The 24,755-nt window shown below is 57.7% G+C and overlaps 1 protein-coding gene across 1 annotated transcript; it reads left to right on the top strand.

Moving 5' to 3' along the window:
- Window positions 1-3,253: 3,253 nt before the first annotated feature.
- On the top strand, window positions 3,254-22,991 carry ITGB3 (integrin subunit beta 3). Its single transcript, XM_050327677.1, has 15 exons — window positions 3,254-3,476; window positions 7,491-7,576; window positions 11,647-11,839; window positions 13,759-14,011; window positions 14,479-14,641; window positions 14,872-15,033; window positions 15,190-15,285; window positions 15,459-15,548; window positions 15,940-16,074; window positions 16,702-17,131; window positions 19,297-19,519; window positions 20,229-20,329; window positions 20,437-20,556; window positions 21,028-21,194; window positions 21,810-22,991. The coding sequence occupies exons 1-15, from the start codon at window positions 3,419-3,421 to the stop codon at window positions 21,873-21,875; spliced, it is 2,343 nt and encodes a 780-aa protein (XP_050183634.1). The 5' UTR covers window positions 3,254-3,418; the 3' UTR covers window positions 21,876-22,991.
- The last annotated feature ends 1,764 nt before the right edge of the window (window positions 22,992-24,755 follow it).

Here is a 24,755-nt window from a genome sequence, read left to right on the forward strand (position 1 = left end):
CTAAAGCATCCTGCATGGTCGCTGTTCCTCCTGGCAGGTCCCTGTCCCCTCCCCCCGAAGGCTCCTGCGAGCCTCAGGTCAGCGCTGCCGCGGCTGATCCCTGTTTGCCGCTCGGTGCCACCCACTCCTTCCCCGAGCAGCCCAATGCAGCCAGTCCACCCCCAGCTCTGCTCGCTGATGCCTGTCCTGTGCCTCCGGGGGAGCTGGATCCATCCCCCTCTCTGCTTCCCGCTCCTCAGAGCACGCTGATCTCTCCCTTCTCCCCCTGGCTGCTCCTTTGGCCCTTTGAAGGGGAGCTCGGCAGTGCTGCCCCTGCTCTCTGCCCTGTCCCACAGCAGCACCCAGGGCTGGAGCATCACAGGCCCCTCAGCCCCACCAGGACAATCCCAGGGGAAGCTTCATCTCTGTGTCTGCCCTCTCAGTGTCTGCACAAGCTCCCAGACTGACCCCACAAGTCCGGGTGCCCACCCGTGTCCGGCTCAGTCCTGATCCTGCTCATCCCAGGGCTGTGCCTGAGGCTCTGCCCTGTCCCAGCTCCCCAGCTTTGCCCTTTGGTGTTTGCCTGGAAGTGTGTGTGGATGGCACAGAGCAGCAGATCACCCCCAGACCAGAGCCTGAGCACCTTGCCCTGCTTTATCCATGCACATCCTGCCTCGTTTCCTCTGCCCAGCCCCCGAGGGGATTGGAATGATCCGAAAATGAGGATGGAGGAATTGCAGCCAAAGGCAGGAGCCAAGGGTGGGGGGAGCTTTGTAGGGACAGTGTCAGCTGATCTTCCCTCTGGGCAGGGACCTGCTCTCTGCTGTGACTTTAGGAGCCCAAAACTGTTCGGTTTGGGGTTTACTTGTTGCGTTTTCCTCCTTGTTCAGCACCTGGTGTTTCCCTCCCTGAGCTGCTCCTGCTCTGCGAGGGCAGTTTGTAGAAGAAGCAGTGGCAGGAAGGAGGTGACAGAGCTGCTGCTTGTGTTTAACCTGAGGGCCAGGAAAAATCCCCACGGGAAACCAGAGCACCCCCAGTGCCCCAGCCCGGGCGGGTGGGAGCTCCTCTCCCTGCTCTCTCCCAGACTGAAGGAGTTTCTGCTCCCTCTGGTGGCTCCAGCTCCAGCCTCTCCTCTCCCAGCATGGATTTGGGCTGCTCGCACACTCCTGGGTCACAGACTGTGGTGATGGGGCTGCCAGGGCTCTCAAACACTCCCCTGCCTTCTCCTGCCTTCATCCCACTGCAGATCCCCAAATCCAGAGCATCCCACTGGCTGTTACACTGGTGCCTGGAATCCTGGAATGGTTTGGGATCATCTAGTTCCAAGCCCCCCAAGCCATGGGCAGGGACACCTTCCACTAGCCCAGGTTGCTCCAAGCCCTGTCCAAGGTGGCCTTGAGCACTTCCAGGGATGGGGCATCCACATCCCAGAGATGTTTCCAGGACAAAGCAGCACCTTCCTGCAGCTGGCTGGGAAATTCCACCCAAAAGTGACTGGATAAGTTCATGCCATCCTTGTCCTCAGGCACGACCAGCCCGGGGAAGGTCCAGGCAGATGAAATACATCATTTTATTACTTTTCCCTTCTTCCTCAGAGTTTTGACACCATGCTGGGAGTATCACAGCCCACGCTGGGCAGGGAGTTCCAGGATTCACAGAGCTGCAGGACCCTTGGGAACAGCAGCACTTGCCAGTTTGGGCAACTGGGTGCTGGGCAGGGCGAGTGCCTGGTGAAGAGAGCCTGGCACGTGGATGGCAGCTCAGGTTCTGGGGTGTGCAGAGCCCAGCAGGGTCCCACAGCTCTCTCAGGACACTCCCATGAAGCATTTGGACGTGTCACAGGGTGACACAGGGTAGTACATGGGGACAGGCAGCCATGTGGGCAGAAAGCCACACAGGCAGCATGTCCAGGCAGAAAATAAGGAATTTGGGTGCCCTAAAACTGGCTAATGGGTTCTGCAGTGTGAGATGGCTCTGGGATCTGAAGCAGGGCAAGCCTAGAGCTACCCAAAAGCAGATCTGGGGGTTGTTTTGATGTCTCACCCAAGGCACAGCCCTTTCTGACACCACAGGAGGGTCGATGGACTTCTAGTCCCCTTTGCCAAATCCTCATTAACAATGGGGAGGGAATTGGATCCCAGGCAGACAATGATTCCAGTGATCCCAGTGAGCAGAGCCCACACACCATGGGGGGACAGCAGCACCCACAGGGATTGTGGGGCTGCTGGGGAAGCAAAGAGGCATCAAAACATCTTCTTTTAAAGCCAAGGGAAAGCTCCAGATCCTGAAGCAGAGACCACATCTCCATCTCACCTTCACAGACGCTGCCACCTCATTGAGATCTGCAGGATCTGGGCCAGGTGTTGTTATCCCCACCCCTCCTGGTGTGGGGCTGTGCTCTCACACAGCACTGGGCACATCCCCTGCAGGCTCTGGCACTGCCAGGCTGTGGCTGCAGCTCTTGGCACCAAAATGAGCTCATTTTCTACTGCCTGGCATTTCTGTGAGTTGGATCATATTGACTTCATTACTGTCCCCAACCCCTGTCACCTGCTGGGAAAGAGCATCCCAGCCCTTCTCTCCCTTTTGCCCCTCAGCCTGTCTGTGGGGTTTCCATGTCTCTGACCTTGGTATTGCAGGGTTGATACAAGAGGTTGATAAAACCCCTTTGGAAGGCATCCACATTTCATTTTCATCATCATTTCAGTGGGGACAAACTCCTGTGCAGATCCCATTCCCTGTACTTGCTGAGCACAGGAGCAATTCCTGAGGACACAGAGGGGGAAGAAAAACAATACAGGCAAGAAGTAAATCATGTCCAAATTATCTGGCCCCAAGCTGTGCCAATATCCAGGTTTAGACCCAAACTGCTGGTTCCACCAGGTCCGAGTTTTTGGCTGGGTCTCCCTCAACTCCCAGCTGGGATATTCCCATTTGCCCATCTCCGAGGAGGGAGCTGAGAACCCACGCTTTCATACCACTGTGTACTTGCTCTATTTCTCCTCGAATCCTTGAACTCGGGCAGCTCAGCCGGGGTTTAAAACGAGCCGCCAAGAGTTAACGAAAGGAAGGAGTGCGCCAGATTTTGCAAGGAATTAAAGCCAGGCGGAAGAGCCTATGGCAAAGAGCCTGTTACCAGCCCCGGGGCTGCAGGTCACCAGTGCCGAGGACTCGCTGCCAGGGTTTCTTAGGTCCTTGTGCGAGCTGGGAGGGCGAGAGCAGCACGAGGAGCTGGCGGCGGAGCGGGCGGGGACACTCCTGAACTCCGGAGTGACGAGCCCGGCGCAGTTTCCTCCGGCCGCCCCGCTCGCCATGTGTGTCATCCAGCCCGACCCATGATTCATCTCCTGGGCTGCTCAAAACCCTCCCGAGCTGCTCCCCATCCCTCTCAGAGGGGCTGGTCCAGGCAGCCCCCCGCGCCCGGGGCTCGGAGGAGAAGATGGGACGGTTCTGGCTGGCGCTCGGGATCGTCGCGCTCGGCGCTGCCGGAGCCTGGGGTAGGTTCTCTCTGTCGCTCAGTGAAGGTTTTGCCTGTTATTTCGGCAAATCCCGGGACTTTCTGCCTTCCCGGGGGTCTGTGATTTCTCGGGGAAATCACTCAGAAAGGGGAGCTGGCAGCCTGAACTTGCGGCGCGTTCCCACGTACAAAAAGCTCCGCTCAAGCCGCCTGGGCTTCGGCTGGGTCGGGGCTAGGGGGGTTCTCAAGGATGTCCCAGGGTCAGGACATGGTTTGGTGGGTTATTTCAACCGGGTGTGGCGAGTTGGTGTCCTCTACCTACGTTGTGTTTGGCTCTGGCTACTGGTTTGTAATGGAAGGACCGGGGTGTGACTTGGGCTCCGTCCTTCATAAACAGAAAATTCACTGGGAGATCTCACAGGGCAGGTAATTCCTGTGGCCGGGGCATTTTAAGAGCATGGAGGGGAATTTATGTCTTGTGGTTTGTTTGTTGGGGTTTTTTTCCCCTCATATTATTTTGCTGCTTTTCTTTAAAAACTCTGATTTCTGGCATCAGGTGATCTCAGGACAAATGCAGTTTGTATTTTAGAAAAGTTCCCCTGTGTCTGAAGTACAGAGGAGCCTGGAAAAGAGTTATCTCCCCCACCAGGTGTGTTCCCAGGGCTCTAAGTCAATCCTGCAACTGCAAAATGGTGATTTATAAATCGGTCCCATTGTTTTCGAGGCCAGACTCGGGAGTTTGGGGCAACATTTTACTGTCTAAAGAATTCCAGACTTTGGTGAATTCCCAGGAACAGCCTGAGGCTGCGATCTGCTGCCGGATGGAGCTGTCACCAGTACGGGGCACGGGATAACCCCTGGAAGAGTTTGAGTTCGGAGAGCTGCAGTTTGGGGCTGGGCAGGTGACTGGTTTGTCTGGTCCTGTGTGTGGGTGCCTGGATGAGCTGAGCTGAGTTTGGGGCACCCCATTCTCAACAAGATGCTGGCAGGAAGGGAGAGGTTCAGAGAGGAGAAACAACCCTCAGAATGGCAGGGTGGGGATCAGCCAAAAACGGCCAGATCCTTATCGTGGAGTCAAGCAGGAAGACAAGAGAGGATGTCATTGTGTGCGGTTTGTACCTTTATCGAGTCTTCTAAAATGTCTTTATCAGGTTGTCTGTGAGCACATTCTGGTTCAAATTGGCAGAGAGGGGGAGAAACCAAAAAGTGTGGCTGCTCCTGGGGCACTCAGAGGTTACTCCTAGTGCAGACTGGACTGAGTAATTTTCCCCAGCCAGGGCAGGGTGATGCTGAGCCACGGACATCTGGGGTGTTCCAAGTGCATCACTTCCCTGGAAGGTGTTCTATCCCAGGTTGGACAGGACTTGGAGCAGCCTGGTCTAGTGGAAAGTGTCCCTGCCCATGGCAGGGAGTTGGAACTGGATGATATTTAGGTAATTCCGACCCAAACCACTCTGTGATTCTATGATTTCACCTCCCTCAGGGCCCCAGGCCCAGCCCCAGGTGGGTGATTCCCAACACCCTGCCCAGTTTATCTCCCTTTTTTTTTTTTTAGCCAGAGTCTTTAGGATCAGCTCAGTGTGTGAGAACAGCTGCTTTCATAGTCCAAAAATGCAGCTTTTGTACTTGGGTTTATTAGTTTTTATGGCTGGAAAAATAAGCTGCAAAGATGAAAAAAAAAAAAAAAAGTAACTAAAACCCACAGAATTTGTTAGTTTAGGCTGTGCTGGGACCTGTTAACCTGCTCACAGCCAGGCAGTGTAAGAGCCTGGGGGGCACTGCCAGGCACTCACAGGGCAAAGCCTGAGGGGACTGCAGCTCCAGCATCCTCCTCACCCTCCACATCCTCCTCTCCTCTCCAGCTGTGACCCCACATCCCCAAAAATCCCTGCTTCCACAAAACCCTCCTGGCACTGTGTCCAGCATCAAGGACCCCTGGGCTGTGGGGTGCTGGCAGGAGGGGGAGAAAGGAAACCACGAGGGTCCAGAGGCTGCACACAGGCAGGAGGTGATTTGTGCCGAAATGTGGGGAGCAGATGAGCTCTGAGGGACAGTCCTGGGGCTTGTTAGCCCTGAGCTCAGGTCTCACGGCATGAGGAGGCAGCCAGAGGGCTCAGCTGGCACACAGGAGCTTGGAATGTCCTCCACCTGGGATTTCAGTGGATCCTGATCTCACTGAGACTGGAGATAACCCTGCACAGGGGAAACTGAGGCAGGGAGGGAGTGGCCCAGGGACTTGGCTGAAGTCACAGGGGAAACCTGCTGGGACCAGGATTTGGACCGGTGTGTCTCACATCCCAGGGCACCCACGGGTGGCAGGAGGCCCTTGTCAGCTCTGCAATTCCCCACCCAGGGTGGGTGCTGGAGCAGAGCCAGGTGATTAAACCAGCTAAAACCCACCGTGAGGGGACAAACCCCACAGTGGCATTAAACAGGAGCCAGGGACAGGAGTGTTGCTGGTGGCACTGGGTGCTCTAACCCAGGAAATGCAAAGAAACCCCTGGCACGGGGCAGGGAGGCTCCTGGCACCCCTCCCCATCCCTGACCGAGGGGCCACGGTCCTGGTGCGGGGATCAAAGCACCAGGGCTCCCCGGGGACCCGCAGATTTGGAAGCTGTTCCCGTGTCCAGGCACGTGGCTCTGGCGTTGGCAGCTCCGAGCGTTTAATCCCGAGCATCCGAGGGCTGCCCGGGCAATGCTTTCCCTGCTGCCCCCAGAGGGCTGAGCCGCTGCCAGGCGTGGATCTGGCTCCGGGCACAGCACAAATCCACGGCACGAGTCCCGGCTGCAGCCACCGGCGCTTGGAAGGGCAGGAGGGATTCCACTGGGCCAGGGGCAGGAGGGATTTCAGTGGGACGCGGCGAGAAGAGCCAATGCGAGAAGTGGGAGGTGTCGGTGCTGCTGCTTCGCCTCTGGAGAGCCCTTTTGCCTCCCCCTTTCCCTGCCCCGTCCGCCCCCGGGATCGATATTCCCGCTGGCGCATCGCTAAGGTGCGGGAAACCAACCTGCCACTCTTTTGGGTGGCTTAAAATCTGCCCCATCCCCCACGCGGAGCCGGGTATTTCGGGGAATGGCAAGAGCTCTGGGCACGGGTGCCACCCCAAAGCTGGTGCTGAGCCAGGCAGGTGGGTTCAGCCCTTAGCTTTGTGCCCCGCGTGGGACAAGCCGGGGGCAGAGGGGTGTGATGGGCGACATCCTGGGGCACGTCCCCAAAGCGGCTGCTGGCCTTCGGGACAGCCACAGCCTGTGACAGCACCCTGTGACAGCACCCTCATGCCCCCAGCCCGGGTGCCCCCTCGGCAGGAGCTCACGGGCCGTTTTTTTGTGGTTCTGCCCAGAGACCTGACGACATCGCTTCACAGTTTCCTCTTTCCGTTTTTATGTTGCGTTTCCTGTGGTGGAAAACGCTGCCAGGGACAGCCCCGGGCAGGGACGGGGTGGGGGACACACGGGGCGAAGGGGACACCCCTACCGGCATCCCCCGGGTCCCAGGGCTGCAGTGTCCCTCCTGACCCCCAGCCCCGCGGGCACTTTGGGGCACTTTAGTCCCTCCCCACCAGGCTCCTGGACTGTGACCTGCAGGACTGGTGCCAGCCTGTGTCTCCCAGAGTCCCCACGGCCACTGTGGCTGACAGAGCCAATCTGAACCCGAGCCAGGGCCAGTCACTGTGTTTACTGTCTGCACGAGGTGGCATTGACCACCCTGCCCCGGGTGGTCACCCTGGGTCGGGGCAGTGGGAAGAGGCAGCTGACGCCTGGCAGGGCTGTGGGTACCACTCTGATCCCCTGGGAATTCACCTCTTCCCTCTCCTGCTGCTCCAGGGGGTCTGCAGGAGGGCACAGACACCAGCAGTGGGGGCTTCACTCCCAACCCCTGAGTGATGCTGCAGGGATGGGGAGACCCTTTAAGGAGCTGGCACGGCAGGAATGATGCTCAGCCCCGGGCAGGATGAAGCCCAGCTGGTTGCCAGGGTATAAAAGGGGTGAGGAGGCACCGTCGAGGATTTGTGTGAGTTGTTCTGCAGGCTGTAACTGCTCTGTTTTGCTGTTCCAGGAGGCAACATCTGCACCACCCGCGGGGTGAACTCCTGCAAGCAGTGCCTGGCTGTGAGCCCCCTCTGTGCGTGGTGCTCTGCCGAGGTAAGAGCTGAGCTGGGGGGATGAGCGGGGCTGGAGCTCGTCCCCCAGCAGGACGGGGGATGTGTAGGAAGGGACGAGCCTTTGGGCTGTGGGGTTAGTCCCAAGCTCCGTCTCCACCTCTTCCCACATTCCCTGGCTCAGAGCTGCACATCACTGCTGCCCTGCTCCCAAAATCTGCCCTTTAAGTGTGTGCTGGTGGGAGCTACGTCGAACTGGCTGGGAAATGGTGCTGTTTCCACTGGGAAATCACTTTGCCTTTCAAATAATGTACTTAGTTTACTTTTGGTTTGCTTCTTGAGAACCTCTTGTAAAGCTCTGGCTGAAGGAGCTTAATTGCTGGAAGGGCTGGAAAGGGAAGGGAGATTGGAGGGAGGAATTGAAAATGGTGATTAGAAGTTAGGGGGTTGGGTATAAAAGCCTTTTTTCATTGCAATTAAGGGGGGAAAGAGGACAAGGTGTCCTGTTTTGGTTACTGGGCTAAAGACGATGTGAGTGCTGAGCCGTGGGTCTCAAATCATTCAGTTTGGGTAGGTGAGAGCCTGGCAGACCTGCCACACTCCCCTGTAAAAATGCTGCCCTGGGGGTTAATCCATTAGGTAAGAGGAGGGAGTTTCCCAAGGGGATGGAGGAGCAGCCCCAGGGCAGAGCCAAGGGAGGCGAGGCTGGGATAGGGAGAGGTGATGAAACCTTCAAGGCATCCAGCCCGGAGTGCATCCCCCTCTGGCAAGGCTTTCCTTGCTTTCTGCTTCCTCCAGCTGAGGCTTTGCCCGCGGTGTCCCCCAGGACTGGCAGAAGACCTGGGAAAAAAGTGATCCAAGCTGGAAAACGCTGTTGGATCACGCCAGTGTGGCCGATGCTTTGGGGTCAGTGTGTGTCTGGAGGGGGATGGCTGTGCCTGCCGTGCCCATCAGATAGGGCTGGACCTGGGGTGTGGTGCGAATAAAGATGTTTGTGCCCCTCTTATCTCCCGCGGGGAGTGTCCGAAACGTGCCGGGTGATAAAGGGGCCTGGCTTCCCTCTGGATCCCCTGTCCAAGGGGGAATGCTGGCCGGGCAGGGCCGGGCCGGGCTGGGCTGGGCTGGGCTGGGCTCTCTCCTTCCCGGCTGCTGACTGGGCAGGGCTGGTGTCTTGACGCTGCAGCGGGGGCTGTGAGGGAGGATTTTTTTTTTCCTCCAGATCAGCAAAGGTTTCCAAAAAAGGAAATATTTCCAGTGCTGCTCCGAGCTGTGCTCGTGGACAGACGTGACAGCAGCGAGGGAGCCGTCCCACTGCCAGAGCCGGCCCCCGGAGAGCCGGGAGCGCAGCTCAGCTCAGCAACTCTGCCCCAACATCTGGACCACATTGTCCTAATTTAGCAAATGAGGGTTTTGCTGTGGGTTTGTTTAATTTCCCTGGGGTGGGGGAGGTCTCTGATACTGCACAGCCCCCCCTTTTTTTTTAAAGGGGCAGTGCCCTTATTTGTGCTCCTGCTCCCTCTGCAGCCCTTTCCCACTCACTGGGGTGATGAGTTATTCCTGCTCCATCCTGGGCTTGGATGGGAGAAGGATTTCACTGTGGTTTCTTGTGATCACTGACCCCCCTGAGCGCTGATGCAGAGGAGAGTTGAGTTTTATTTATTTTTCGGAAACCTTGACCACTCTTCCCAACAAATAGATGCTCTCATCCTCTCGCTTTTCCTTTTGGAAAGAGCCAGCCAAGCTGTAACACTGACACGTGGCTCTAAAACCCCCTTTGGAGATTATTGTGACAGATCTTCCAGCATCTCACCCTCCCAAAATGTCACCCATTCTGGTTCCCTTGGAGGAAAGGTGGAGGCAAGGCTGGACCAGGGGTGGATTTCAGAGAAGCTGCTGGAAGATTTTAGCTTAAATTGTGGAGGTATCTCTGCTTTCAGCCCTGCCAGGAGCTCTCCTGCAGAGAAGCTGATGCTGCATGTGGTTGTCTCAGAGATGAGAACGGAGATGGCCTGGGGGTGTGTGAGTTTCCACAGCCTCCCACCCTGGGAAGTCAGGGATGGAGCTGGCTCTGGCAGCTGACCCTGCCCTCACTTAACAGCTCTGGAGGCAGGAATTGGGATAAAATCACCAGATTTCCCATCCTGAGTTAAAACCTCCCTCCTTGGGGTGGGACAGAGGGCAGGTGGAGCTGGGGAGCATCTCTGGGAAGGCTGGGATGGAGGGCTGGGAACACATCCCCCTCACATTTTCGCCTTAGGGAGCTGCTGCCATCAGGGCTGTGCTGATGGAGAAGATGGATTTATCAGGGATGAAGGCCCTGCACTGTGTGTTTGTCACCAGGAGGCCTTGGCTGCCACAGGGGCTGTGCCCAGAGTGCTGAGTCAGCAAGGTGGCAGAGACTGGGGTCAAAAACAGAGTGGGAGCTGCCAGGGCCCCGTAGCCAAATACCCCTTGGATGGCACAGGAATGTTTTCCTTCACCTTTGGCTGTAGTTTTGTTGCTGGGGAGGCTCCTGTGCATCCTGAATCAACCTCAGTATTTAGGGCTCCAAGGAAAGGGAAAGGATGCAGTCCTGGGATTAAACAGCTTCCCCATGGGAATCTCACTGCAGGAATGGTGCTGCTAATCCCACAAGGTGCCACGTGGCCTTTGAGGTCCTGGGAGCTCCCCAGGATCCCCAAGTATCACCCAGCACCACGGATAAAACCCTGCCTGCCCAGCCTGCAAGTGTTTTTCCAGCCATTTCCCTCCCTGGGACAGGAATGTACGTGCTGATTGATGGGATGTGGAGTGAACCAGCCACCTCCTCCCGCAGCAGGGAGCCCCGTGGGGTGAGCCCAGGGGGTGGGTGGGTGCAAGGGAGCTAATTTGGAGGGATGACTCGTCCTCCTCACCGTCAGCAGCGCTCCAGTGGGATCGGGAGGCTGCGGGGGAGGAACACGCCTGCTGATGTATTCCTTGGCTGTCCCTGTTTCCAGAGGGCTGTGGGCCAGCCAGGGCCTCCTGACACCACTGCATTTTTCTCCTTGTTTGCAAATTCATCCCTGGCTTCAATCAACCTGAACCCAGGGCAGATGATATCCCAGATGGGAACCTCTCCAGCTCTGGGAGATTCAGAATTGGGATCCAGCATCCCGGGAGCAGGGAGGGAGCTGGAGCAGCCCCACCAGGACTTGTGCCACCTCCCTTTGCTGCAGGGAGAGGCTGTGCTGGTCCTCTGCTCTAGGACTCCAATGTAGAAAGACTTGGGCCGTGGGAGGGAGATGGAAAATCCCTTTGGAGGGAGCAGGAACGTGTCACAGTAGCAGATCCCAGCAGTGATGGGGGGAGACAAATTCCTCCCATATTTGTCTCCCTGAGAAACTGAAGGGAAGTGAACCCTTCTGAATGTGTCATGATAAGGGCAAGGAGCTGGGAGCTTTCTAGGAAAGGAGGGACAGGGCTGGAGCCCGCAGTGACTCCACACTTTGTGCTTCCTGCCCCTGACGGGCCCTTGACGGCTTCTCCCGGTGCCTGTTCACTCTTTCACTCCTTTTTTGGTGCTCCTTTCCCGGTCAGCTCCATCCAGCAGGAAGCTGGGGAGCTGCAGATAAGCCTGATCCACTGCTGGACAGGAACTGAGCCCTGCTCCCTGCACTGGGCTCACCCACAGCGGGCCCGTTCCTTGCTCACAGCACGATCTCTGAGGGCACGTGTTGAGAAAATGGGGGGGGGAAAGGGGGATTTGTCTTTTGCCAAAGCAACAAATAATGGAAAAATTCCCAGCCTGCCCCTGTTCACATCCCACCACACCCTCCTCTAGCCATCCCACAGAGACAGGCTTTCCTTTCAGCTCTGCCAAAGCCCAAACGTGAGGCTGCAGCTGCCAGGAGTCAGGAGGGGGTTGGCAGGGGTGTGTTATCCATCACTCCTTGGCAGGGGTTGCTGAGCTCCTGCTTTGAATCCTGGCAGGACGTGCTGATCCCAAATCCCCCTGTCTGCCACCTCCCTCGAGCACAGACCCCAAAACCCCTCTTGTCCTGGTCTGGCATTAGGTGTGATAAAGCTCTCCAGGGAAAAGGGGGGTGGTTTTATTTCTCCCAGCTGGTTCCTGACCGTGTCCCTCTCCCCCAGGTCTGGGCACAGTCGTCCCCTCGCTGTGACCTCCGTGCCAACCTGCTGCACAACGGCTGCGGGCAGGAGCACATCGAGTCCCCCAGCAGCAGTGTCACCATCCTGGAGGACAGACCCCTCAGCAACAAGGGCTCAGGGGGGGCCACCACCACCCAGATGAGCCCCCAGAGAATTCGGCTGAACCTGCGGCCGGGTAAGAGCCCCCAGCCTGCTGTGGGATGCGGTGGGAATTACCCACTGAAGGGCTGGGGCTGCACTGGACCCTCCAGAACATCCCTGGTGGGCAGCCTGCAAGCTGCTCCCTGCCTTCAGTCTCTTGCCTCAATCCTGATGTGCCCAAGGGGCAGGACTGGATGTGATTTCAGCGACACAGGGGTTATTTTATAAAGCCATTTGGATCGAGGTGCTGCCGCTGCGCTCGGGATTCCTGGGTGGAAGTCGGCTCGTGTCTAACAAGCAGCTGGCAGGGCTGGGCTGCCAACAGGTCCTGTAATTTCCCTGGCTCCCTTCAGCCAGGCAGGCTGGAGCCAATTAACTGCTCTGGTGCTCTGCCAGCACCCAGGAGTTTCAAGGATGCCGGGCAGGAGGCAAAGCTAACGGGAGTCACTCGCCCGAGGTCACAAAACCGGTTTGGGGAACGTGGAGCCAGCAGTGCCATCGCCTGCTCTGCCCCAGACATCCCCTCGTGGGTGACTCTGCCAGTCTCAGCAGGAACAATTTCAGTTCCTTGTGCTCATTAAAGCCCTGGGGTTGGATGTCAGTGGCTGATAGCATGTGGCACATCCCTGGGCCTGGCCAGGAGGAGCCTCGACCCATCTGAAGGACAGAAATGTCCCCACACAGTGGGGACGTGGAGCTGCTCAGTGGCCCTTGTTCTATTTAGGTCTAAAGGTATTTGGCAGGAGGGGGGTGGGTGTGTTGCTCTGGAGAGCAAACCCCTGTAAATCTCTGCTTCCTGGGAGAAAACCCAGCTTGATACCATCTCTGCCCCACCAAGAGGGTTTGGTATGAGTCATGATCAGCCTTGACTCGTGAACCAAGACCAGGTCACGAAGGATACAAGCAGGACAAGCCACAGCTCATGTCCCACAAGCTTGGAGTGCTCATGGCTTCCTCTCAACGAGGACAAACAGCTGCTATCTGAGCAGAAAGAAGGCACCCCTGGCTCCGTGATGGGGTCCCAGCACAGCTGAGGAGGGGATGGAGCTCTCTGGGCTCTCATAGATTTTGAAACTTTCTCCGTCCTGAAAGAACGTGACGTGTGGGTTTAGATGGAAACGTGAAAACAGTAACAATTTGAGCTCAATTAAAGCTCTTTTCCTCAACATTTGAGGTGTTCAGACAAGGCTGCAGCTGTGCCCTGGCTTACGTTTCAAAGAAGCCTTTTCAAGGACCAGAAGAAAGAACTTTTGTCTCTTAAAAAGGTCAACTCAAAGCATTTTCAGCATTTTTTGTTTTTTTTTTTTAAAGTGCAAAAGTCATCAAAACTGGCCCAATCCCCAGAAGGATCTGTCTGAGGAAGGTTTGGTTTCAATGGAAAACGTTGCAACAAAAATTTCCCAGTAGGGACTGGGAGGAGCCAAGGGGAGAGGGATGGGGGAGGCCTCAGGAGATGCTTGGAGAAGTCCAAAGCAGCCTTGCAAGTCCCCCTGTGGTCCCTGTAAGACCTGCTGCCCACACACTGGGTGCTCCAGGAGGATTTGCTCACGTCCTGGTACGGAGGGGTTTGGAGAACAGGAGCCATGGAATGCAGACACATCTGTCATAGAATCCTAAAACTGTTTTGACTGGAAAGGACCTTGAAGATCATCTCATTCCACCCCTTGCCACGGGCAGGGACACCTTCCACTAGCTCAGGTTGCTCCAAGCCCCATCCAACCTGGCCTTGGACACTTCCAAGGGTGCACAGAACATCTCCTGAGCAAGCACCTGACTAAGGGCCTTGCCCCTCTGTGTCTGTTTACGGGTGATGTTCTCCTCCTAGCAGCTTTTAACCACCCCCTGTGTTCCTGCTGACCCTGCAGGGTGACTTTCTCCCTAATCCTGTGGCGAGCAACCCCCCTGCTCCTCCCAGGAGAGGAGCTCTCACTCCACTGCCCTCTCCCGTTACAGATGACTCCCAGGTTTTCCGCGTCCAAGTGCGGCAGGTGGAAGACTACCCTGTGGACATCTACTACCTGATGGACCTGTCCAACTCCATGAAGGACGACCTGAGGAACATCCAGAACCTGGGCACGAAGCTGGCCAGCGAGATGCGCAAGCTCACCAGCAACCTCCGCATCGGCTTCGGGGCCTTCGTGGACAAGCCCATCTCCCCCTACATGTACATCTCCCCTCCAGAGGCCGTGGAGAACCCTTGCTATGAGTGAGTCCCGGGCTGAGGGAGTCCTGTGAGGGCCAGAAGTTGATGGGACATCAGTGGAATGGGGCTGGAAATCCATGCTGGTGGATTCCAGCAGGGTGCCTGATTCTGGGCTGGGTTTGCTGCTCCTTGTGTTCTGCTGGCACGGGGAGGAGGAGCAGGTAGGTCTAAGCTAGAACTGTCATTGTCACCAGGAAGTCCTTAAGGGAACAGTTTTACACCGTTTTTTTTCATGGGAAATGCTGGAGCTCGAAGAAAATAACTCCTAAAAACCCCAGCAGGTCTGAGGTTGGGAGCTGCCCTGAGCCCAGCACCTCCAGAACATGTGGATGATTGTTTAGATGGTCCTTCACCAACCTCTGGATGTTCCCTCTCCAGCATATCTTGGACAGGACCGTGGGGCACGGGATGGCTGCAGGGCAGGGGTGGGAGCTGGAAGAGCCCTGTGACTGTTGTCCATCCCCCCCCAGGATCGGTGAGACCTGCCTGCCCATGTTTGGGTACAAGCACGTGCTGTCGCTCACGGACGAGGTGACGCGTTTCAACGAGGAGGTGCGGAAGCAAAGCGTGTCCCGGAACCGCGACGCGCCCGAGGGCGGCTTCGACGCCATCATCCAGGCCACCGTGTGCCAGGTGAGGGGCAAGGAGGCCTGGCTGGGGCTGGGACAGGGTCACCAGGGTGGGCAGAGGCCACCCAATCCCCTCAGCACTTCCCTGGGGGAGCGGTTCTCTCCATTCCCTCTGGTTGATCCTTACGGCCGATTCACGGCCCGGGGTGGCACAAAGGCAGCAGCCAGGGTGCTGGCACGTGGTGCTGCCCTCAGCACCTGCTGCCACACCACTGGGAGCTCCTTTCACCCCAGGAGAAAATCGGCTGGAGGAACGATGCTTCCCACCTGCTCGTCTTCACCACGGACGCCAAGACCCACATCGCCCTGGACGGGCGGCTGGCCGGGATCGTGCAGCCCAACGATGCCCAGTGCCACATTGGCAAGGATAACTTCTACTCTGCCAGCACCACACTGGTAAATCCTGGCCCTGGCATGGGGTTGTGGAGCTCACAGCTCCTGTTGGGTGCCGCTTGGGATGGGGAAGGTGGTCCAGCCAGGGCTGGAGAACATGATGGGGAGCCAAGTGGTGGAGGTACATGTCCCTAAGGGATAACCTCTCCTCTTCCCCAGGACTATCCCTCTCTGGGCCTGATGACTGAGAAACTCTCACAGAAGAACATCAACTTGATCTTTGCTGTGACAGATACAGTTGTTGGCCTCTACCAGGTACCAGCTGCTGTGCAGACACCTTTTGGGGGGCTGGTGGGTCCCCAGGAGCCAGCCATGGGGGGTTGAGATAGCTTGGTGGTCTCCTGTCCCACCAAAGCTCCCTGGGAAGCTCCTGTGTGGATGGCACATTCACCCATCACAAACAGTCCCCATTTATGGTATTTCTCCAGAACTACAGTGAGCTGATCCCAGGCACAACCGTGGGCACCTTGTCCAGAGACTCCAGCAACGTCCTGCAGCTCATCGTGGACTCCTACGGGGTGAGCGTGCGATGTGTTGGCCCCACAAGAGCTCCCTCCCTCCCAAAATAGCCCCTGCTTCACACTGCAAACAGCCCACACAGATTTGGCAGCTCCCCCAGCCCCGAGCACCCTCCCTGGACCAGCTGTGAGCATCTGTCCCCACCCATGTGTGCAGGCACCCCTGGGAAGGCAGATCACTGTGCTCGCTGCCTTGCCCCTTCCCGTCCTCCAAGGCATCCGAGGGAATGACGGAGGGAATGATGTAGCCGAGTCCTGAGAAAGGCTCGGAGCACTTGGCTCCTGCCCCGTGCGCGTGGGAGCGTCGCTGTGGTGCCGGTGGGGGGGACTCTCCCTGGGACTGAGCCCCTCCCCAGTGCTGTGTCCTCATCCCTGCTCTCTCCTTCCCTAGAAAATCCGCTCCAAGGTGGAGCTGGAGGTGCGGGACCTCCCCGAAGAGCTGTCCCTGGCCTTCAACGCCACCTGCCTCAACGACGAGGTCATCCCTGGGCTCAAGTCCTGCGTGGGGCTCAAGATCGGGGACACGGTGAGGATCCTCTCCGTGGGCTTGGCCTTCCTGCCCCTCCACAAAGCAGTGCTGCCAGACTGGCTGATGCTCTGAACCACCTGCTTGTCCCACCACCTCCCCAGTGATTCCCTGGAATCTCGGCGGTGGGGAGAGGGAGGTCCACTGGGGTGGGTGTAAGGAGGAATGGATGCCAACCCTGCGGTCCCGCAGCTCAGCCCAGGCTGCTGCCCACAGTGCCTGGGATCCTGGAATTGTTCAGAGTGTAAAAGGCCTCTAAGATTGAGTCCAGCCACTAACCCAGCACCGCCAGGTCCACTAAACCACGTCCCTGAGCACCACAAGGACACATTTCTTGTACACTTCCAGGGGTGGTGATTCCACCACTTCCCTGGGCAGCCTGTTGCAATGCTTGACCACCCTTTCAGTGAACAATTCTTTCCTAACATCCAATCTAAAACTTCACCTGGTTACTGTGCCTGGCCCAAACCGTGCTGGGACAGCTTTGATAAGCCCAAAGAGACCTGGTGGGTCCCAGTTCCGAGCTCCTTAAGCTTGGTCGTGGCCTGGAGCAGGTACCCCAACCCCGGTGCTGTACCTCTCACTACCAGCGGCACTGACACCCAGCCACACCCCTTTGCCCTCCAGGTGAGCTTCAGCATCGAGGCCAAGGTGCGGGGCTGCCCCCGCGAGCGGCGGAAATCCTTCACCATCAAGCCCGTGGGCTTCAAGGACAGCCTGACGGTGGAGGTGGACTTCGACTGCGACTGCTCCTGCGAGAGCCGCGCCGAGCCCCGCAGCCCGTCGTGCAGCGGCGGCAACGGCACCTTGGAGTGCGGGGTGTGCCGCTGCAACGCCGGGCGCCTGGGCTCGCACTGCGAGTGCTCGGAGGAGGAGTACAACCCCTCCCAGCAGGACAACTGCAGCCCCGGGCCGGGCCAGCCGCTGTGCAGCCAGCGCGGGGAGTGCATCTGCGGGCAGTGCGTGTGCCACAGCAGCGACTTCGGCAAGGTCAGCGGCAAGTACTGCGAGTGCGACGACTTCTCCTGCGTGCGCTTCAAGGGGCAGATGTGCTCGGGTGAGTGCTGGGGGCTGGCGGGCCGAGCTGGGAGGGACCCACTGCCGCGGGCGGATTAGGGAGGATTTGTTTTAAAAGCCCCGCGGTTGCGTCACGAGGTGCAGAAAGGACTCCCCTGGCTTCCTAAACCCCTTCTCGGAGAGGAGCCCGGGTGCAGCTGGACCCAATCTTAGCCTGGGATTGTGGCAACGGTTTACATTTAAGGAATTGCAGAGGTGTGATTGAACCGCGCTTTTTTTTAATGATTGGCAGTTTTTTTGTTTTTTGTTTTTTGGTTTTTTTGGGTTTTTTTTTAAACTACAGGTTTTAATAATTGGCAAAATGAGAATACTTATATAAAATGAATCGTTTATTATTAGAAATGTTCAGGCAAAAGATCTTAATCAGAATGGTTTACTACACAGTACAAGTGCTAAAACTAGCAGTAGCATGGTATGAGAGAGGATAGTGCACAATCCTGCAGCAATTATTGGAACAATTGCATTAAAGCTGGCAAAAAGAAAATAATTATTAAGTAGAGACTTGATGCAACTCAGCCAGACCAATGGTCATGGGGAGATGACCCTGAGCTCAGCTGGTCACAGCATGGTGTTAATAACACCAAGGTGGTGGGTTCAGTCCCCACACTGGCCATTCACATAAGAGGACACTTGGTTCCTGCTCCCCAATGTCCCCAAATCGAGTTTCTGGGCCCCCACCCACCCTTCAGGCCAAACTGATTGCTCAAAGCGGCCTCTGTGCTGCTGGGATTGATCCTTTATCTTCACAGCCTGCTGATAATGGAGGTGGAAAGGCTGGGTTTTCCCCACCTGGAGCAGTCAGTGCCCGCAGGGAGCCTGCTCCTGTTTGCACAAGGGCTGCCAGCTCAGGATGGGTGAAGGGCGATGATGAAGAGCTGCCCCCAGCCAGGGCGAGCTGTTAATTAACCTGAACTGTCTGACCCCAGCTGGCATCAGCCTGGTCCTATTGAGCCACTTCTCCCCAGCCTGCCTGTCTTTCCATGCCCTGTCACCCAGCATGGCACCGTTTTCCTGTGACTCAGCCCCGGTTCCTCATTAACGGGGTTACACATTTATTTCTCATGCCGGTGCCTCCAAGGCTGTGGCAGGGACGGGTGCCTGGACGATCCCCTGCTGGGAGCAGCATTCCTGGACAGTGCCAGGCCAAGAGCAGGGTTTTGGGATGGTGCCCAGCCGATCCCCTGCCGGGAGCAGCGTTCCCAACGTTCCCCGCTGTGCCCAGGGCCTGGACGGGTCGGCGCGTGCCGGCTCCGTGGTGTTTCCACCACTCACCGTGTCTGGTCTTTGAGCTGGAATCAAACCACAATCCAAACAGCTCCGGGGTTTGGCAGGATCTGAGCACGTCTGTCTGTCTGTCTGTCTGTCTGTCTGTGTGATTAAACCAGGCTCTGTGAGCGTGCAGAGCTCTCCAGGCTTTTCCCAGCAGTCAGCTTCCCCTGCCTGGGCCAGGGCTGGGAAACAAGTGGGATTTGGGGGGTTTGACCAGCTGTCCCGACTCAATCTGAAATTTAAAGCCACAGCCAAGGCTTGACTTGCTCAGAGATGGATCTGACTGACCATCTCCTGGCAGAGCTGGGGCAGCTCAGCCTGGAATGACAGAATCCCAGAATATGCCAAGTTGGAAGGGACCCACAAGGATCATTGAGTCCAGCTCCTGGCCCTGCATAGGACCATCCCCAAGAGTCCCACCATGTGCCTGAGAGGATCATCCAAATGCTCTCTGAGCTCTGTCAGCCCTGGTGCTGTGCCCACTGCCCTGGGGGGCCTGTTCAGTGCCAACCACCCTCTGGGGGAAGAACCTTTTTCTAATACCCAACCTAACCCTTCCCTGACACGACTTCAGGCCATTCCCTGGAGTCCTGTCCCTGGTCACCACAGAGCAGAGCTCAGTGCCTGCCTCTCCTCTTCCCCTCCTGAGGAAGCTGTAACTGCAGTGATGTCTCCCCTCAGCCTCCTCCAGGCTGAACACACCAAGTGCCCTCAGCTGCTCCTCACGCAGCTTCCCCTCAGGGCCATTCCCTATTTTCATTGCCCACCTTTGTTTTCGGTTGGGTGGGATAAGAGGAGCGCTGGGGACACAGCAGAGCTTGGCGTTTGGTGCAAGCTGGACACCGAGGGTTTTGACACTCTTTGGGTCTCCCCCAGGCCACGGGAAGTGCAGCTGTGGGGACTGCCTGTGCGACCCGGACTGGACGGGCGACTACTGCAACTGCACGACGCGCACGGACACCTGCATGTCCGGCAACGGGCTGGTGTGCTCCGGCCACGGCTCCTGCGTGTGCGGCCGCTGCGAGTGCACCCAGCCCGGCTCCTACGGGGACACCTGCGAGAGGTGCCCCACCTGCCCCGACGCCTGCACCATCAAAAAGTGAGCCAGGGCACGGGGAGGCGGCAGCTCGGGCCACACGGGGAGGGAGGGGGGGCTGGCAGAGGGATGGGGTGGGGCGGGTCCCGCTGCGGGGCTGGAAGAGAGCTGGGATGGATCATATCACATCAGGGGGATGGAGGAGGACTGGGATGGATCATATCACATCAGGGGGATGGAAGAGGACTGGGATGGTTTGTATCCCACTGGGGAGCCAGCATAGAGCTGGGAAGGGTCATATCCCATTGGGGAGCCAGCAGAGAGTTGGATGGGTTGTATTCTACTGGGGAGCTGGCAGAGAGCTGGGATGGGTCATATCCCACTGGGGAGCTGGCAGAGAGCTGGGAAAGGTTATATCCCACTGGGGAGCTGGCAGAGAGCTGGGATGGGTCATATCCCATTGGAGAGCCAGCAAAGAGCTGGGAAAGGTTATATCCCATAGGGCAGCCAGCAGAGAGCTGGGATGGGTCCTACCCCATCAGGGGAGCTGGCAGAGAGCTGGGATGGGTCATACCCCATCAGGGGGCTGACAGAGAGCTAGGATGGGTCATACCCCATCAGGGAGCCGGCAGCAGTGGCAGCAGGAGCTCCCACCAGTTGCAGCCCTGTTAGGTTGGGATTGTGGTGATTTCCATAACCTGCAACTGAAGGGTGTGATGGTCCCCTGAGGAGAGCACGGAGGAGCTCACAGTGCCTCCCTCCCCCTCCTCAGGGATTGTGTGGAGTGCAAGAAGTTCGAGAGGGGGAGGCTGGTGGAGGAGCAGACCTGCAGCCGCATGTGCCGGGACGAGATCGAGACGGTGCAGGAACTGAGTAAGAGGAGACCCAAACTCGCCCTAAAATGTGGAAATCCAGGGGGTTGTTTTCCCTCTGTTTGTACATCTGTGGTATGGGGGGGTCTGAGCCTCTCACTCTGGCAGGTGACAGGGGCAAGGACGCCGTGAACTGCACCTACAAGGACGAGAACGACTGTGTGATGAGGTTCCAGTACTACGAGGACTCCAGTGGCAAGTCCATCCTCTCTGTCATCGAGGAGCCTGGTAAGACCCTGCTCAGGTGGGGGATGGGGAAGGTGCAGTGCTGGGTTTCTGTGCTAATCTGGGGGATTTTAAGTGCCCTTTGTACCTCCCACCCCAGCCAGGCTCCTGGGGCACCGCAGTCAGGGGCTGAGAGGAGTTAAAGGGCTGCTTTGTTCCCTTCTCGGTGCCACCGGGGCCGTGATTTCCTGCCTCTCTCGTCTCACATTTCCTCGGTTATTTCACCCCCTCGCTGAGGCCAAGCATGGGGGTTCAACCTTCCCACCACCCTAAATCCGTGTCTGACTGCAGGGATGTTGTTCTTTTTGGGAAGCAGATAAGAGGGTGGAGGTTCCTGCTCCCTGCCAGGGGAGGATGAAGCCTCCCTGGGACCAGTGGAGCTCCACGTACCCATGGCCAGGCAGCCCCAGAGCTGCTTTCAGTTGCCCTGGGAGTGCTGAGCGCCCTCCAACCCTGCCCTGCTCTGTGCTGCAGACTGCCCCAAGGGGCCTGACGTCCTGGTGGTCCTGCTCTCGGTGACAGGGGCCATCCTGCTCATCGGCCTCGCCGCCCTGCTCATCTGGAAGCTCCTCATCACCATCCACGACCGCCGGGAGTTCGCCCGCTTCGAGGAGGAGAAGGCCAGGGCCAAGTGGGACACGGTGAGGGCCAGCGGGTCAGGGGTGCTGGGCAGGAACCCCCAGATCCCACAGCCCCTGGCTTGAGGGATCCAGATCCCAGTGCTCCCAGCAGGAGAGCCCAGCTGCTGCCTGTGGCCCTTAGGGACCAGCTTGCCCCATCCCTGTCTGAAGGCTGGGACAGTGTCCCAGGGGTGACACTGCCAGCCTGGACACCCCTTCCCTGAGCCTGCTGTGCTCCCAGGGCTGTGCACAGGTCACAGCAGATGTCCCAGATGATTTTCCCACCTCCAGCATATCCCAAGCAGTCGTCAGCAGCGTGACCCCCCTTACTCACTGCCCGCACCAGCGTTTCCATCCCGTGAGCAAAGTGGAAGGTCCCTCCTGCCACGGGATGGTGGAAGGACTGAGGCACCCAGAGCACCAGGGAGGGGGCTGAGACAGCACTGGTGCCTCTCCTCCACCTCTCCATCTGCTGCCCCCCACAGAGGGAGGGGATGGGGTGGGATCACCCCATCAGCACTTCAGCACCGCTCCCTGCTGAAGTGGTGCCTCAGTTTCCCCAGGCGTTAAGTAGGATGAATGGTGATGCCAAGCACAAAGTGTTGATGCTCTTTTTCCTCCTCCTCCTTCCTCCAGACCCACAACCCTTTATATAAAGAGGCCACATCCACCTTCACCAACATCACGTACCGGGGGAACTGAGGATGCCACACCCAGCGCTGGCCGTGGGATCAGCCGAGGATCCCTGGAACCTTACGGAGTCCAGTTTACAGAAGCCCTTGTGTGTGTGTGCCTGTGTGAACGTGTCTGCGTGTAATTTAACAACCCCTTGACTGCCTCCAGGCCCTCCAAGTGTCATCCATCGCCCCACTGTGACTGCAGGGACGCGCTCTCCAGGCAAACCTCGGTCCTTACCTCGCGGGTCGCTCGCGGAGCCGGCGGCCCCTCCATACACTGGACACGGAGAAATGGGACTTTCTCTGCCAGTCTGTGAACTCTTCGGTGCTCATCGGGCCAAGGGGACTTCAGGAGCGGCCACTCAAACCACACTGAGCTGTTCTCTCCTCCACGGCCCGTGCTGGTGAAGCCCTGCCCGTCGGATCACTGGACTCAGTCCCGCTGGGCACAGGAGCCATCTCCTTGGGCACGGGGCAGCTGCCAGCAGGCAGGAGCCATCACTGCTTTGTGGGTTCAGGACACTGCTTCTGAGCAGCCCAGCAGCCCCTTTCCTCCTTGCACCCCTGTGTCCTGGCACTGCTGTGACCCAGGGTGGTGAAAAGCTCTGCCCTCCCTCACTCCCCCCACGTGCACTCGGTTTGCATCCCAGCCACCTCCATGTAGCACCAGCTGTGCTGGTCCCAGCCTCAGCCTGGCTGAGCCCCTGGGATGGTGCTGAGCTCCCCATGTGCCCCCTCACTGTCCCCATGCCACAGCCCACATGGATGTGCAGGCAGCAGCCTCGGGAGGGTCATGATGCCCCTTATCCCTCAGTCCTGCTGCCTGGGGCTGTGTGTCACTCATGGGGGAAAACAAAGAGATGTCCCAGTTTGGCTGTAGCAGTGCTGCTGCCTGGTCCCTGCCCTGCCAGAGCACGGTGGCTCAATTCCCCTCAACTGCCCCAAAAACCAACAGCAACCTCGGGCCCAGTGTGGGGTTGGCCCCGAGGGCCCCAGCAGTGTTGGCTGAGCTGGTGGTGGCCCTGTGTCCCTGTGTCCCTGTCCCCTGGCTGTGCCAGCAGCGTGGGAGCAGGGGCAGGGGTTGGTGCTGGGTGGGATCTGGGGCTGAGCCCCAGGGAAGGGGGTGGATGGGCAGCACCAGAGCGGCAGCAAATCACACCACAAAAATAAAAATAACTAAAACAAAACCCCCCAGGCTACTGATGGTGTCAGTGTCCCCAGCAGCAGCCTGTGCCCAGGCTTCCTGCTCCCAGTGTGACCTGGGGCCATGCTCGGTGTCCCCAGCTGTGCTGGGTGGGCGAGTCCAGCACCCAGGTGGGACCTGGGCTTGGGCTGGGGTGGGATCAGCTGGATTTGGCCCCAGGAGGAGCATTTTGGCAGCAGAGTGAGGTGAGGGAAAGGCAAAGGCAGAGCCTGGCTGCAACAGGAAGGAGCAGGATGAGCCCCCCAAGGGGCTTCTTCCACTGGAGAAACCCCAACAATTCCACGTGTGCAGAACACCTCCATTTCCCACGGAGGTGTGGGATGAGACAAGACCCCAGTTTAGCTCAGTTCACTGCCCCGTGATGCCACTGGGCACAGCTGCCTGCAGGATCAAGCCCACGACCGTGAGAAGCAGCTGTTGGGAGTCTGGAGTGACTTTTTCCCCCCCAAATCAAGGCAGTGTCGCTGTGCTGGCCGGAGCAAAGGAGTGTGAGCAGCCAGAGGTGGGACAAGGGCGGAGGCAACGGCTGCTCAGCTCCTTGGGAGGAGCCATCTGGGAGCGGCAGTAACTCCAACCCTGTTGAATGTGCAAATTTTGGGCTGCGTGGAGGCTGTTGGAGTCGGGGACCACTAGATGGTGATGTCTGTACGTGCTCTGTCAGAGCCTTCCAGCTTTCTGGGCTGCTTAACGACCAAATCCCACTTTGGAGAGGGACATTTCCCCCCGTGGAGGTTTCCAGGGAGCAGGGACTCCCTGAGACCCACCCCACAGGCACAGCTCCTGCAGCAACACTTCGTCCCAGGGTTCTTTTAAATGCTGCTTTTATTCCTGAGGCGCTGAGGTGCCCCCTCTTCTTGGAGCCCAGGAATGCATCAACTCCTTTTGTAAACTGCTTTCTGTAAATAAACCCAGATTGAGTGAAGGCATCTCCTGGTGCAGCCAGGAGATGGTTTAAGGTGCACTTTGTGCCATCCATACCCCAGGAATGGGCTTTCCATGTCCCTAGGACATTTTCTGAAGTGAAACACATCTCCCCATTGATTCTAGGGAAGTTGGTCAATGCTGGGAAAGAGTCTCACCTACCCCAGTGGAAATCCACCTCCCAGACCAGAACTGGAAGGATGTGGCTGTGAAGGGTGAATATATGGGCACTTTGGGATTGTTCAGGATCTGGGCAGAAAGATTAAGATTTGGGGAAGATGAGGAGAAAGAGCTGGAACTAAAAACAAAAAGCTGACATTTCCCAGGGCCCAAAATCCCGGAATAATTCAGGTTGGAAAGGACCTCGGGAGGTCTCTAGTCCGACTTCTTGCTCGAAGCTGGGTGAGCTGTGAGATCAGGCTGAGTTGCTCTGGGATTTATCCATTGTGGGATCTCCATGTGCCTGTGCACAGGGTGTCACTTGTGCCTGTGCACAGGGTGCAGCATGGAGGGAGGTGATGGGTGATGAATGGCTGTGGAAAGGGAATTTAATTCTCCATGGCCTCAGCATCCCACCCTGCCAGAGGGGAGGGAGTTTCACTGCATTGCTGTGGCTACAGCCCTTTAGATCCTGGGGTGGAAGGAGTGGGGGAAAGGCAAAGGAGTCGCTGTTATTATTATTAATAACCTTTTTTTGGCAGGTCTCTCTGCACTCACTGCCAGCAGGCAGAGGAGCTTTCCAACACTGTCTTGTTGGAAACAAGAGGACACGGCCACTGT

This window comes from Myiozetetes cayanensis, unplaced genomic scaffold (assembly GCF_022539395.1).
Source record: "Myiozetetes cayanensis isolate MyiCay16 unplaced genomic scaffold, myiCay2020 scf34, whole genome shotgun sequence".
NCBI lineage: Eukaryota > Metazoa > Chordata > Aves > Passeriformes > Tyrannidae > Myiozetetes > Myiozetetes cayanensis.